Source organism: Musa acuminata, chromosome BXJ1-4 (genome assembly GCF_036884655.1).
Source record: "Musa acuminata AAA Group cultivar baxijiao chromosome BXJ1-4, Cavendish_Baxijiao_AAA, whole genome shotgun sequence".
In the NCBI taxonomy this organism is placed as follows: Eukaryota; Viridiplantae; Streptophyta; class Magnoliopsida; order Zingiberales; family Musaceae; genus Musa; species Musa acuminata.
In genome coordinates this window covers 40,109,132-40,125,796 of record NC_088330.1, presented here as the reverse complement: position 1 = coordinate 40,125,796, position 16,665 = coordinate 40,109,132, and the positions used below count along the sequence as shown (strand labels likewise).

General features: G+C 36.4%; 1 protein-coding gene across 1 annotated transcript; it reads right to left on the bottom strand.

Moving 5' to 3' along the window:
* Positions 1–140: 140 nt before the first annotated feature.
* On the bottom strand, positions 141–14,467 carry LOC135668429 (exosome complex exonuclease RRP44 homolog A-like). Its single transcript, XM_065178478.1, has 25 exons — positions 14,266–14,467; positions 14,020–14,157; positions 13,777–13,934; positions 13,381–13,436; positions 12,982–13,104; positions 12,762–12,892; positions 12,412–12,652; positions 12,182–12,338; positions 10,894–11,134; positions 10,601–10,757; positions 10,463–10,531; positions 8,204–8,329; positions 8,020–8,072; positions 6,792–6,898; positions 5,478–5,532; positions 5,260–5,359; positions 5,087–5,198; positions 3,791–3,911; positions 3,631–3,690; positions 3,446–3,551; positions 2,003–2,098; positions 1,444–1,525; positions 1,289–1,354; positions 633–828; positions 141–541 (listed from the first exon to the last, which is right to left on the bottom strand). Exons 1-24 carry the CDS (start codon positions 14,317–14,319, stop codon positions 633–635), a joined length of 2,805 nt encoding a protein of 934 aa, XP_065034550.1. The 5' UTR covers positions 14,320–14,467; the 3' UTR covers positions 141–541.
* Between the last annotated feature and the right edge of the window lie 2,198 nt (positions 14,468–16,665).

Here is a 16,665-nt window from a genome sequence, read left to right as displayed (position 1 = left end):
ACGGCACTCCAGGACGATATCGGTGGTGGCTCAGCCCTGCGGCAGTAGTCGGAAACACACGTTTGGCGATTTGGCCAACACAAGAATGAAGCTAATAACGAGTGACATCTTACTAACCATCACCAACAGAAACATATGGATAAGGAGGAAAACTGTGATCGGTTTTATACCATCAACCTGAATCAAGACCAACTTGATGGCAACAGGGTTTTCATACCCCTTTGAACATTTCAGATACATTCCACATGCCAGGCGCAATCTATCAACATAACATTAGTTTACATAGTCATCCAATGTAATTAAATTGATATTGTTCCTAGTGGTGGGGGGGGGGGCAGGTATTCCATCTGTCCATCCTAACATTCAGGTAATAATCTTACATTGTGAGATCACAATCATCTTTTAGCCTGAAGCTACTTAACTCATCCGATCTTTTACAGGATTCACAGACATGGCAAACGAAGACCAGCATTATCAGCAGGGAAGATTCACAGAATCGACAACTGATCCCCCTATTTGCCATGAACAGTGTTTCACAAACCTGAAATATAAGATTTTGGACACATTATCCTAAAAGTGTTAAATGCTCCAATTGATAGAAATAAATAGAAACAAAAGGCTACAATGTCTACCTAGATGAGAGTGAGCTCGAGCTTTGGCCGGTTGGGTTGTGGTTCTACTACCTCCATGTGAATCCTCACCGTCTGAAGAATACCATAGGTGATGTTTGACCCTGCCTTGGTCACTCTCTGATGTGCCTCGTCTACCACCCAATCAGCTCTTTTATCTCCCTTGGGCACCAAGTACACTGGTCCCTCAATGCCAAACCTGGAAGAAATGACAAGATCTTAGTATTAATCATCAGACAATAAATTATTAGGTACATTATCATGATTAACAACTGTCAAATCCCCAGTAACGCCCTTTTTGTTTTAAGGTGTAGAATGGCCAACTTCTATAATGATGGATATTCTGATATTAGATTGATAAGTTAGCAATGCTCTAAGTGATAAAATGCTGTACCGCATGTGATCACATTTGATAAAATGCTATACAATATAAACCACATGTGATCACATTTTCATACTTTTACAAACACATGTATGACAAATTTAACATATACAATAACACAACATATGAGACCACCAAAGCCTAGTGCAGGATGGTCAGCTTACCCAACACTCATTTTTGACAGCATGTATAGACCACATTTTAGTGCACAAACAAGTAATCAACATAGCATGTAATACTTAAAAAGTTAAACTAGATAAAAGTGATGAAAACATACTTGGGAACAAAAACAATAAATCCATTTGATTTGATCTTCACTATCCTGCCCTGGGTGTCTGTTGGCCTGCAACAAATGGAAAATGTTGTTAATTAAACGATATTGGAAGGCATATGACACTTAATATAAAGTTTTAGACAGCAAACTAATAGTACCGTTTCTTGAAGTATATAAGTGTATGAAGCTCAACTGAAGCTCGGCTTGCCATCTGAGCATTTCGATGTCGATTATTCAAATCTGAGAGAAACAAATATAAGTCCAAGATTATCAAAGGTTCAAGGCGACTGAAGTATAGGCATAACTGTATAAGGTGTATCTTGTCTAAATATACAGTTATCCACCACTCGATGTATGTCAAACTTTGGTTGTTAGCTCAAATGGTAGAACAAAGTGTCTGTTGTAAAAAACACAAGTGTCCGTTTGTTAGTTTCTTTTAATCCTAAATGATTGAAAATCCTCATAAAATTAACAATAGAGTAAGCCATCCCATGACTATAGCTTCATAAGGAAAAATAACAGTGAGGCACATGAAGTGTGTGCGTTACACATGCCTTGTTAAAGTCACTAAGCCTCAATTGAGGTAACACAGTTTCAAGGCCTTGGTGGACCTCGTACCTTACACACCACACTTGTGCCTTTAATAAAATTGTATTAGCCAACAACCGATTAAAAGTTAAAAGAAATAAGTTTGAGAGGCCACGGTAAAAGTCCTACTGTCAGCAATGCCCGTAAGTTGTGGACCATCCAGAAAAATTGGAGGAAGCTTGGCAATTCCTAGTGCTGCAGCTAGCAACCGGTGCACGATGACATCTGCAAAAAACAGAAAGTTCAGAACCAATTGTAGTTGTACCGACTCTCCTATTCATCAAATTAAATTCAGACGGATTCCACATTGTTAAATGTACATTTGATGAATGATTAAACTTCAAAAACATACTGATTCCACATAACTTGTATAAAATAATGTCTCAAATTTGCTGAGTACATCATACAGAACCTTAAAAGGTGACTAGTGTATGAGAAGCTTCATCCTCATCAATCCTCACCCACTTGTATGAACTTCCAATCTCAATGTAGGATGGCATGGACCTCGACTTATCACTACGGTTAGTCCACAACAACCTAGCCACAAGAGTTTAAATTGCTGAAACAAACTCCATGAGTAAGGATAAAGTTGCATGCATCTGACCCTCTTTATACATCTCAAAACCAGAAGCTTCCTGCACTAGGCTGACCTCTTAATGTATGATGCTGCTGGATACCTTTCTTGAGAATCATTTCCCCTTCACACAAGTATAGTAAAAAATTATGGGCAAACATGATGTTGCAGGATCCATTCTTCCTGGTCACTTTTATTCTCACCTCCATCCCAAATACAATCATGATGACCTATCAAATTTTGGCTTTACAAGAAAATTAAATAGCAAATCTAACAAAACTGTTGAACATCACATATAACTTTTTTTTTACTTCTCTCTCCATGTTTATAATTATGGCAACTTAGACCACTTGTCATCTAGTCTTGTAGTATTGGCTGTGAAGACCTTTCGTTTCTATGATGGCCTGAGCATTAAGCATGGATTAGCTAGGTAAAGTTTCTGTGGCCCACTAGGTAGCTCTTAGAATACCATCCCTTTTGTTCTTCAGTCTATTTTTACTCCAACAAATCATTCTGAGCAATGAATGTTTGTGACCAAACTTAATCCACCTCTGCATGATCATATTCAACCCATTAGGCAAACTGCTAATATACATGCATATCTGAATATACTTACTTTCCCCTTGAAAAGGAAAAATAATTACCAAAGATAACTTTACCATGCAAGTCAAGATATAAGCATATACTTTTGTTACTTTAATGACAATGGTAATTCCCATAATTCCACAGGAAATTTATAAGTAGGACATACACATGATGTGGCATATAAACAAGAAAACCCCACAATATATGTTAAGTCTTTATGTATGCAAAATTGGAAATGGCACTAAGAACTGGTGACTGGTGAATTAACAAATGGTGGTAAAATACACATGGCAAAACACCAGCCAAGATTCAACAAAACTCAAAACCAAAATGCTGAAATCATCAATATTTGTTATCTGGACTGTAAGAACGATGACTCATACACATGGACCATACTGCAGTAAACAACTAACCTGCATATCTACGGATTGGAGAAGTGAAATGAGTATAAAGACGTGCTGCTAGACCATAATGGGAAAATTCAGAGGGGCTCAAATCTCCACTAGCGAAGTAAACTGCCTACATTTTCAAGCAGAATATCATACTAGAACATCTACACTTGTAAGCAAATAACTGATACCACTACTTTAAAATGTACCTGGGTCATGCATCGAGTTGCCAGAATCCTGATGAGCTTATTAAAGTATGGATCATCACCCTGCAGATGATCTCAATGACCAACTTGCACAAGCATATACCATAAAAGGAAAATAGAGATGCAAAATGTATAATATAAGTAACACACGATGTGTTATTACCACTGCACGATCAAGTGAATCAGCTAAAGCTTTTGAAGATGAAACATCTAAATCCAGCCCAACAGCTGCAGCTGTCCGCAGTAATGGTTCAAGCATCTCTTTGGTGGGACTAGGATGACGCCTGTTCCATTTTAACCAAGTTAGGTAGAACTAAATTATGATTCCGCAAACATTTCAAGAAAGATAAAATACCTATTTTGCACCTAGAAGTATAATAAAATAATCTTGCTCCAGCTCATTATTCTAATCTTGACTTATAAAGTTTGTGATCAATACAACATTCTAATACAAATGCATTATTTTAAAATGACTAACACTGTAAATGCCAAGAAAGGGCAAATTAACAAAAAAAACATCAAGAATAGCATTGATATCAGGCACAAAAATGAGAAAAAAAATATTGGGGAACCTAAAAGATCTATTGCTTGATTCTTAGGTATGGAAAGACATATGGGCACCAAGGCTCACCTACATGTATATTTAATGCATACTTTATGTTTATAACAAATATATTTATCAAGCACTTATTTAACTTGATCAAAGTATCACTTCATAAAAGTGAGCTTGATTATCAAGGTACAATGAGTTAAAAGTTTAAGACAAGTTCACAAATAAGACAATCTCAACCTCCAAAATGTTGGTGAGTCCCAGGTTTACTCAAATAGAGGACAATGCCTATGACTAAAAGCTAATCAATGGTAGAGATCCAACCATTATTGTTACCTCAAGTGTCAAACACAATCAGTTATATTGTTTTGATATGTTTACAAGGTAAAAAATGGATGCAGCAAAGAGCTGTGCTAGAGGGATCATCAGGACTGATGTCTAAGGGCTTAGTTATAGAGGGCACATCCACTTATTTTCATCTCTTCCATTTGTCCTCTTTTTTTCCACTCCGTTATCATTATCATGCTGCATTTTTTTTCTTCTATTTCTGACATTAAAAAAAAAACTTGATGGTTTTGAGGAGTTTCCTTTTGGCTTTGGCAATCCCGGATCAATGATTTTTCAAAGCATGTTATAACTTTAAAGTTTATCATGTCTGGAAGATGGGTTACATGGAGAGTAAAAGCTATGAGAGTAACCAAACTGAACATTAGGATGTTGGTTAGGTTTGTTTCAGTTTCCATGATAAAATGGTTTGGGTTATTTTTGAAAAGTCACAAAATTAAAGTTTTCCACTTAGATTGAAACAGAATTTACAAACTTATATTTAAAGACTTCATGGATTAACACAACAATGATCATGAAACAAAAAGAGTTCAAGTTCAAAGAAAGGTAATGAAACACATCTACCTTAATAAAGAGCACAAAGGAAAATGTCTCAAGATTTTTTCTGCAACCGAAACATTAGCAGCCAACATAAACTCCTCGATCATTTGGTTTGCCTCGCGAATTTGGTACATACCTGCAAAACAAATTTTAAATGCTCTGATAAATTACTAAAGAATAATAATTTAAACATGTACCTATGTCTAAAGGATCATGAGTTTCTGTATCAATTTGGAATTTGACTTCTGGAGAAGCAAGTGTAAGAGCTCCTCTCTCAATTCGCCGAAGCCTCATAATCTGTTCAGGTAGAAGATACTTAAAGTTCCCTTGCTCATGAAGATCTTTAAGTGCCATATATACTGGATAAACAAATTATAACCAAATTGGATTAAAGCATTAAACCAGATAAGCTAACCTTTGCTAATGAGTTCAAATTTCGTAGGTCGGTAGTCAATGGATCCATCATTCGGCTGCAAGCAGCAAAAGAGTACATAACCTGCCTTTAGTTATGGGAGTTAAAGTATATAATCTGCATTCAGTTCAACTTTAGAGGTTTAAAGCCACAGTTTAAATTGAAAAATTCCATGGTATATAATGAATTATACACAATATTTCATGCAACTAATGAAACTAATATGTAAACCGAATTAGGTATGACACAGTACTAATGCAGCAATCCAAGTCACTCCATAAACACAATCAAACAATCACACCAAAAGGTGTTATCAAAAGGCAGGACTGTTTGTGCTGGAAGTGGATGGCAGGGATTTGAAAAGGCATGGATCTGAGACGAGCATTTTTAAATTCGATACTTTGTGGTACATTCTAATAGAGTATCTTGGTTCACATCAATCTAGAAGGATGATTTGAACTGAAATTAGTTTCAGATTTAGAATTATGGGATGTGACAGAAACAATATTCATTGGCTGTAGAAGGATAATTTCATGAGCTCCTGGGACCTTTTTTAAATGACAAAGTAAAGCACAGGCCAAGAATTGAAGCAAAAAAGGAGAAGGGGGGGTTAGGAAAACATCGACAATTTTGTGCAGTTTGGAAATCTCAATCCAGTGTGTAAGTTCACTCTTTTTTCCCTCTTTCTTCTCTTTTCCTCTTCTGCTTATTTCATTTTCTTAATAAAATAGCACTGGTAGGCAAAGCTATTTGGTCAAACAAGGTGAAGCATGAACTCAGGGCTATTTAATGCAATAACCTTTATTTAATTGTTATTAAGCTATTATTGAAATACAAATTCTTATCCAAAATATGATACAGTGAATTTTCTAAACCTATCCTTCATTGATTGTTCCATATCACATATAACCTTACCCAAGGAGAGGAAAGCCAAAGACTGATGGCAAGAGAATGGCTACTGTTTTTAACCAATAATAATGCATAGATTGAATTCTTCCTAAGCGCTACATGGGCATATCAGCTAAACAAGCATAACTTCATCTTTTACTTTCAAAATGCAAGCTTCAAATCACAAAAATATAGAGAGTTCATAGATACTTTGCCGCAGCAATAATTTAAAAACATTAATAAGGAGCCTTACATTTTTTTTTAAATTAATTGACATGCTTATGTGAATGAGCTAGTACATCCTTTTTACAGCTTCCCTTGTAGGTATAAGCCTATTAGGCCTTGAAGAAGACTTATAAAGGCCATGAGAATAGAATAAAGAAGCAGTTACAAATGTCATGGTGAGAATAAAAGGCAAGAACAAGGGACCTATCATCCATTCTTGCTTGAGCTTCAACATAGGACAATGCAGCACATGACTTGATAGCACTTTTTGTATATCTTGTTGATATTATTTCTGTATCAGGTGTCATTTCCTGTCATTGTAAAAACAATCCAAAATTATAAATTTAATCAGAAAGCAGACGAGCCAACAAGCTTACAAGCTTGGAACAAACATCACTAGACTTTTCCACACATGCAAGTGAAAGACAACTTATAAAACAGGTTTCCAAGTATCATCAAGTAAAAATTTAGAAGATACCAAATCAAAAAAGAAACAAGAAAAGAAGTTATTCAGACCCTTTAACATACTCTACTATTTCAAACCACCACAACAATAAAAAACTAAAATGTCAGGGGTCAGAGGTCCAAGAACAAACTGCCAAAGATGATAACAATATTAGAATGATCAAATAAATTTGCATCATATACAAAAGAGAGCTAAGATTGATTGCATTTGAAGATGGGATATAAGATGTAGGGTAAAGAGATTAAAATTTTGGAATGCACTTCAGACTTCAAAAACTAATAAGATTGTGTAGATGCATTGCACAAACTTCCAAGATGAAGTAAACAAGTGATGACAACACAAGAAGCCATAACCTCCCAAATAAATGAAGTCTGCTACATGGATCTTCCCCACCATTAACCTGTCTAGGGCAATATCACTCTACCGCCCCTTATTCCAGCAATTTTAATAGACTAAGCTAATCCAACTGGAGCATCTATAAATCTTCGGACATTTACATACCATTTTAATTTCTTTTCCTCAACTTATCTTTCAATGAAGCTGCATCTGATTCTTCACAGATGACACATGTAAAAGTTATCATAATGACATTTTCAGCCCAATATATAAATGCACAATGAAAATGTTTCTATATATCCAAATTTGTGATTATACTAGTATTTAGGTGTATCTACCAAATGTCAAAAGGTATTAAAAGCTACAACTACATCAATAGCAATAGTTCTGGGATGTGTCCTAAACATGCAAGGAAGCAAGATGGGCAATTTATGATTTCAATTACATTAGAAGATTGATACAGTTGAACAAAAAAAATTGCTTATCAGCAAGAAAGAGAGATGAACCAACAATGGCAATTTAAAATGAAGAGCTTATGAAGTACTGTTTAATTACACCTTTGGAGGACACCCATTTAACAAGTCCTTCCAAAGTTATCCTCGAATTATGGTAGAGTGGCACAGAAATTACCCAGATGACAGAAAAAGCCAGCCTCTCCACATCAGAGCGAAGGGAACAAATGTCTACAAAGAAAGGAAAGTGTCTTGTCTCACTATTTCATACCTAATGAATAATAATAATGTTTGTAGTTCAACAAAAAAAAAGTTTCAGCAGTATATGTACTTTCAGTGAAACCTAAAAGGGGAGAGGAAACCTTCAGTCAGAGGTTTGGGAAGCATGTCAATCCGACGCTCAACAAGATAAACTGATGTACCCCTTTGTGAAGCCTCTTCATCCAGAGGGGTACCAGCAAGAACAAAATTTGTGACATCAGCAATATCTGACAATGCCAATAAGGATTCACAATGATGTTTAGGGCCTGCAGAACCATGATCTATAAAAGAAAGCCCAGGATTATTCGTAAAGGATAAGATATAAATGACATTGAACTTGTACAAGTATGTTTGATTAAATTAATCTCTGTACACAGATAATGGTGTCATTTAGACTTCAAGCTAAGGGTATAAGATACCTATATTTCAAAGTTCAATAACTGGTTAAGCATTTTCGGTTTTCCCTTTTTTATTTTTTGCTTGTACATAAATCTACCGACATGCATCAGTAAGTCTATTTGTGCAGACGAATATAATTTAAGCCAAGGTTCACCATATTGTGTGGTACAGGTGGTACATACCAATCCAACAAGGAAATGGTACAATCGGTACATACCGATCTGTCAGTATACCATAACATACCATGTGCTGGTACATTGGTACAGATTGATATATACCGTACCGACAGCCGATCAATACACTGGTACGGACCTATAAACCGAACCATAAATTAAGCAATTCTAACTCAGTTAAGCTGGAAACATTTCAACATTGCCAGCAAAGTTTTGAAGTGCTGAAAACCAACATCAGGATTCAATTTTACATAAGATGATTACAGGTTATCATGTCTCTGCAAATTGATTTGGATAGGCAAAAGCCTTCAGCAGGCTCGATTATCCAACATTAGAGTATCATCCACAAGCTAGTATAAACCCAGGATGAGAGACACACAGTGCTCTCGAGGCTTCCAAGAGAGACTGGTTCAAAATACATGGACCAAGAGGACAAATGAACCTTAAGGGAAAGAACACAAAAAGACACAAGTCTAATAAACTTAATCTAATGTACATGACTTTGGATCAACAAAAATTACAATACTACCACCTACTATTGAAGCTTGATCAAAATATATGTTAGGTCTTTCCAAAGAGGTTTGATTTTTGTATTGTAACTATTCACAACAAGCAACAACAGATCTCATACTTTGCAAAGTTTAGTTTCTGATAAGTTAGTTCCAGTGCATAGCATCAAGCTACTGTATCCTTGTTAAAAATAAATAAATTAGTTACGAAAATATCATATAAATATTTACTGCTTTCTAATGGATCCAAAAAATATATAGGATGATCCAGTTTAACTAACCAAAATGCACCGATTTCCTCCATCCAACAGTAGCAGATATGCTTGAATCTAAAGACAAACATAAAGAACATTAGATACAACATTAAAGACAATGTCATTTTGTTCCAAATTTATGACGCCCTCATAGAGCCTTCTGTTAGTTCATTGTTGAGGAATTTCATAAACCTTAACAAGTATATATAAACAGTTTTGTGCTTAGAATGTGAGAATTTTGTGTGTCAGCATGCAAACTTCACTGAAAATGGTCCATCTAAAAGTAGTTCAACTGGATCCAGTATTAAAGTTCCAGCAAGCTAGGCAGTAGGTTCTTATGTGACAACATATAATACAAAACAATCTGGTTCCTAAAAACCAAAACAATTTGATCAAGGATTTAGTGGCATCCATAGCAACTAATCCAACTCAATCCAGTTAAGGAAAAAAAGGGCTCAGCTTGTTCAGTCTCATAAGCCAATGAATAGTTTAACTTGAGGCTCATACATATCAAAATGCTTGTCGAGCTGAGCACTGTGTGAAAAAAAATCATCTGCACAAATTTGAAAATAGATTGAAAAACTTTCCACTCTGACTTTTGAGGACTATATACGTAATGCATTATATCAATAGGAATGTGGAGATGTGATTGCACTGTGAAGGTTGAATACAGAATTACTAAGAAGAGTTGGACTGGTGAATGTCTTAAACCAACAAAATTATCCCTACAAGTTGCTTCTTAACATTGTCAAACACAGCCAACAGCCAAACCAAAAATCCAAAGCCTCCTGGAAATTAAACTCGACCATATGCGTAGTGCCATAATTTAATATTTTCAGACCATAAATCAGGCAAGCTAAAGAAATTAGAAATCTTAGCTGCAGCTTGTCATAATCCTTGTCTACTTTATATAACAAGTAAAATCCTAACAAACCAAAAAAGAATGCAGGTAACTTAATCATGGGCAAGCAAATTCAGTAAATTTATGGAAAAAAATCCTTTATCCAAGACCAGATGGAGGATACGAACTCCCACTTCGAAATTTCCATTTGCGAGTGGCATGCAATGTAATGCATCATCAATATCCTTGCAGCCTGGAACAAACGAAGAAACATGATCACTGGCCCAAGAGACTAAAAGAAGTGCCATTGAAGAGTACATACCGGGAGGGTCAACACTGAAGACCCTCAAATGCCGCAAATCCTCTCTATTGGCTTTAGCTAAATCTTCAGATGACAGTGACCATGGTAATGGAGGCAAGCAAGCAAGAACTTGTGATGAAAAAGGTCTTGTATTTATGTCATTCTCAATTAACAGAACCTGTTTAAGGAATTACAAAAACTATCAAAGATGCCTCAATTTTTCAAATGATCTAGTAAGCAAATCCTTATAGAAAATTGCAGAACTGCAAAAGAAACATTATATAATCATAAAAAGCATGTGCATAGTCACTTGCCTCACTTTCAGTGTCTCTGTCCCCAATCTCTCCTATTGTTCGGACATAATGTCCTGATGGATACCGAGACAAACAATCCCAAGTATCAACAGCAACAATAATTCTTTTGTCCAAAAGATTTCCAAGCTGTCGAGTTTGAATCCGAATTTTAGGAATTCTACGATCTTTGGAGACAAATAAAGCATGGGCCACACCAGCATTACCTGCAGGCATAGGCATTGGCTCCAAAGACCCACAATAACTGCAAGTAATAGCAAAATGCCACAATAACAAAGTGAAGCACAAGAATAAAAAATAAAATAAAGGGATTCTCAGTCCCATAAAAATTACAAGAATAAGGACATGTAAATTGTTTACTTATACATCAGCTAGTCAAAGAAGATTAAGGCCTGCTTGAACAAAATTTATGTGCACTTGGATCCTGATAATGCAACAATTTCTCTGGCATGCATATTCCATGTGACTAGTGCAATCGATGCAAGTAATCCAAAATAAGCAAAAAGAATGAGAAAAAATGATAAAAAGCCAAAATCATAAGTTGGTTAGGTAAGGTACTAAATTTATAAGATGAGAGTAATAAACATATGCCAAAGTTCTATGTCAATTTTTTAGTTTAGGTAACAATGTTATTCCTTCTATATTAAGTTCCACATGCATGATCACAGGAAGTTTCCTCAAGAAATTGCCATTATATGAATCAACAGAACATTCTGATTTCAATGACATCCCATCATCATTGCTCTGAATGCTTTCTCCATTAATTGATCTTCTATTCGTGAAACCCATGACCTTCCAGGCTTTTATCTCAAGATATTACATTATCATCATGGGATATCACCTAGGCACCTAGCCTAGGACCAGAATAGTGAACAAGTCCTAGTACACCTTGTATGCATCACCATATGTACACATACACATAGTGGTCCCTATGCCTACCATATATGCTACATCTCCTTAGATACCTATGCAGCAAACAACCCTTGATGACCACCATATGCAGCATCTACTGATGCCATGACAAGATAGACATTGATAAAAAAAATCTACAAAGCAAATATAGTGCATGTAAACAACCTAAGACCTCTATTCTATATAACTCAATCCTGAGCATCACAACATTAAATTTGACCACTCATTCATCATTGCCCTATCACTTGAAGAATCTAAGTTACTGCAAAGCTCCTACAAAAAAAATCAAGCAATTATTACTTAGATATTTCTAAGAAAATTTCTGGAAGGCAAATTCCATAACAAAGTACAAGCATTACAGATCTTCTGTTCTACTTACGAATGCCAATTGCGCTTTATAATTCCAACGACTCTCCCAGCCGGACGACCTGACACAGGAGGCACAGATCCAGTACTAGGTTGAACAAGATTTTCATTCCTTGGAGCATCATCGGCACTACTAGGGACCAAATGAACATCTTCTTCCTCATCATCCTCTTAAAGAAATTCATATAACAAAACCATCAGCCAGTGCATACTTATGTCTTAAGAATAAATTCAGAAGCATACCATCATCAGCAATTATCATGGACTTCCCATCACGCCACTGGTCTTGAGGCAATAGCTCAACCGCAACTATATCTCCATCAAAAGCCCTATTCATGTTAGATCGACCATAAATAACTATTTCATCACCAATACTCTCACTCCCAACATAAGCCTCAAATGGATTATAACGGTTCACACGAAGCTTTCCTTGATGATAAACTCCATGAAGCAGACCCGAAGTAATTTCTGACATGGGCTTGTGCTACATCAAAGTGAAAAGGTATGGCATTTATAGTTGTTATAGAAAAAGTGACTAACGAAAAACACTTGCAAGACTTATTCAAGAATGTCATAAATAAAATGTAATATACCTCACTGTAAATAACTTTTTTCTTAGATGGTCTGAGATCTTCAACATCTTCCATGCTAACATCAGCAGATGATGAAAGAACAACCAGGTCAAGTAAATCAGGTTTCCCAAGAGATCTTACATATGATTCAACTGCAACAAAAAATAAAGCCTCGCTGAGTTTTAAAGTAATGGGTTAATTACAATGAACTGTCAAAATACCCAAAGCTAAAAGGAATTACCAGTTTCTGCAGAAATGCCCTCCTCAATGGCCCTTCTCTTATTTTCTCTATCATTGGTAATGAGTAATACTTGTGTGTTTACACCTAAATGACTTTGGTACCAACGTGCAGCCACTCTTATAGCTAAAGAACCAACATGAGGTGTCAACATATTTAGTAGCAAGTACAAACTACAGAAACAAATTGCTCAAAAACTGTAGAAATGTTAATAGATGCATGTTTTTCTTCACAATATTAGTATAAGTGGGATGTATCAAAGGATATGAAATTCATGATATCTAGGTCATTTGATTCCAATAAAGGAATTGCCTAAAATTATTAGGCTTTCCAAGATAAACATGAAGAAGCAATCAGAGAAACCAAACAGGGTCCAAAGGTCTAGAGACATGAAATGCATACCTCTGTCATTCCGATCATTTGGGCTTTCTCCGACCATCTCTTTCACATAAGTATCTCTGTTTCATTTCATATATCAAAAGTGAGCTTAAAGAAGTACAAAAGAAAAAGGCTCAGCAATAATACCATGAGATATGAAGAGAATTAAGTTAACAGAAAAAGATCTAAACACACTTTATCAGTTGGAACATATATCTAAATCTCTTAAAGGGAAGTAAAGGCCAAACTTTGCAAAGTCCAAGCGGACAACCCCACATGCTGCTTACACTAAATTATAATTCTCAGTTTATTGTAACATTATACAGAAAGAAACCAACCAAGAAAGCAGATCATCTACCTTAAAACCATGTCTTTTTTATCTTAAACAAAACAGAACAAGAATACAAGAAAACAACTTACTTGTGGTGCTCATTGGAGAACACAAAATACTTCCTAAGCGAATTAGTACAAAGCGCCTTCAGCCTGTTATACACAGCAAGGTTCTTATTCCTCACTTCCTCCAACACCACCGACAGCACTACCACATCGTCTACGGCGGGGTTTTCCAACAAATCAATCTGCATAATTCCCATCAAAATCAACAAAATAAAGCCAAGACAAGGCGTAGAACGACCAGGGACCACGGGAGACATCGACGGCGACCTGATTGAGGACGACATTGGTGTCGACGATCAAGATGGTGGAGGCGGAGGTGCTGAGCCGAGCGGCCGAGGTGTCGCAGGTCTTGCAGGACGGTGCCCCGCAGTAGATGTCATCCCTCAGGTAGTGCTCCCTCACGACCTGAGGCGGCCGAAGAAGAAAGAGAGATTAATTAAGAAATAATAGGGCTAGGGTTTTGAGGCGGTATGGGGGGGCGGGGTGTGTGTTGGTGCTGGAGAGAAAGTTAACCTTGACGACGCGGCCTTGTCTAGTTTTCTTGACGAAGGATTTGCTCTGCAACATCTTCGAAGGCTTCGAGCGAGAGATGAACGAAGAAGTGACGATAGGAGGAGCCGCGTGTTCCGGAGACGTCGCAAAAGCTTATAGGGTAGTCGAGGGGAGAAGCGGCTCCTCTTGGTGGAGGTCGCAAAACTTGGAGGGCGAGGGAAAGCGACAGGAGAAGCGGCGACCTTTCGTGGGGTCGCAGAAGCATATAGGAACTAGGAAGGCTTCTCATCATGGACTCAAGCGAGCTTGGGCCCATAAATGGGCTATTCGCAGGTCCAATTGCTCGATTACCGGTCCAATTGATCAACATAGACAAGTCCAAATTCAATTGAACAACAACTACGATACCGATTTAACCTTTCAATTAAACATTACAATATATATATATATATATATATATATATATATATATATATATATATATATATAAGATTCCAAGTCATAAGTCTATCTTCTATTTAATTGAGTCATTATAATCTCATTTTTTTGATTTTTTTTAAATAGAGTAATATATTTCAACGCAAGTTTGCTGATCATATGTGTCATCATCAAGTCTCTTATAATTATTAATTCAGCATATAAATTTACGTCAAGTTGTTACATTAATTTAGGGTTAAGGTCCACTTTAGCCCTCGTAATTATGATCTCTGCTTACTTAACTCAAAATATATTATTAATATAATGACATGTGTAACTTAGGATTAAGGTTTATTTTAGCCCATATAGTTTTGGTCATTGACCTCTTAAACCCTTATGGTTTACTTATGTATAAAATAATCTCTATATTTTTAAAAACATAATATATAAGTCTCTTCCATCAAGTCTGAGTTAAGAGACGTTAAAGTTTGACATGCTAACTCATAATAAATCATTAATATAATTGTACATATAATTAAAGTTTTCGAAAAATTGAGACATCTATCAATGGCGAGAGGTGTCATTGTGAAAGCGACCACTAGCAATAGCACTGAGTCACTGTTGCCTAATAGGGTATCATATGCACATAGCATCTCTCACATTGATGACAAGTTTAAGAGCTTCCGATCTTGCCTCAGGTGGATGTGTATCGATTTGTCCGACACGCATTAGTCTCTTAGTCCCTCCTCTTCTTAGACATCTTCGTCCCCATCACCTCCCACTTTGTTCTCTCTTGTGACCCCACCCACCATGCCTATGACGTAGTATTCTAGCTCTCCCTCACCTCCGCTTCTACTATCTCTTACCTCTAACTCTTTATCTTCCTCCGTCGCTTCTTATTCCTCGACAAGCTAACCGAGGAGAGTGAGCGGGTGCGGGAGGGCTATATGGACCAGCTCAACAACTCCTTCCGCCTGCTCTTTGTCTTTGTAATATTATGCTTCATAGGGGAGGCGACTTACCAGGTATGATAGTACTCGTTAGGATTGAAGCAAGTGTCATTCAAGGTGGCGGGCAACGCCAAGGTGGGTGACATGGTAGCGTGTATCCTAGAGCTAGTGTGTTTGACCATCATATTGTAGGTGTAGTGTGTGGGGGCGCAAGAGAAGATAAAATGGGAGGTAATGGGGACAAAGACAATAAGAATAAGAAAGAGGGACCAAGAGACACTACGTGTCTAGTGTCAGACTGGTCGACGTACATCCACCTGAGGCAAGACCGAAAGCTAAGCTCGTCATCAGCGCAGCATATGCTACATGTATATGATGCCTTCCTAGGCAGCAGTGACTCAATGCTGCTGTTGGTGGTCGCTTCCACAACGACGCCTCCTCCCATCATCGATGGATGTCTTAATTTTTTTTTAAATTTAAATCACACATATTATTATATTAATAGTTTCTTATGAGTCAATATGTCATGTAAGCAGACTCTAACATCTATTAACTTAGACTTGACATGAGGAGCTTATATGTTATATTTTTAAAAATATATGGTTCATTTTAGACATGAGTAAACCATAAGGACTTAAGAGGTCCATGACCAAAACCATATGAGTCAAAGTGGACATTAACTATAAATTATACATGTCATTATATTAATAGTTTATTATGAGTCTGCATATCATGTAAGCATACTCTAATGTCTGTTAACTCAAACTTGATCAAATAAACTTATATGTTATATTTTAAAAAATATAAAGGTTATTTTCAACACGAGTAAGCCATCAGAGCCCAAGAGATCATAAGCTAAAATATGCCTTAACCCATTAATATATATTATATGATTGTAGAATAAATTATAAGATATATATATATATATATTCTATGATTGAATAATGTAAGATAATTGTTTTTTTCAAGGTATAATGAAAAAAAAAAAGATCATTCAAATAATGCATGATATGTTCTCAAGTGGGTTGGGCCTAATAAAATGGTGATCGTCACA

Excerpts from the sequence above, each read along its gene's own strand:
- LOC135668429 (XM_065178478.1), bottom strand. The coding sequence starts at position 14,319 with ATGTTGCAGAGCAAATCCTTCGTCAAGAAAACTAGACAAGGCCGCGTC. Across the intron at positions 3,552-3,630 it reads CAACTCGATGCATGACCCAG|GCAGTTTACTTCGCTAGTGG; the intron begins GTACATTTTAAA and ends TTGAAAATGTAG. Across the intron at positions 1,355-1,443 it reads CTTATATACTTCAAGAAACG|GCCAACAGACACCCAGGGCA; the intron begins GTACTATTAGTT and ends CATTTGTTGCAG.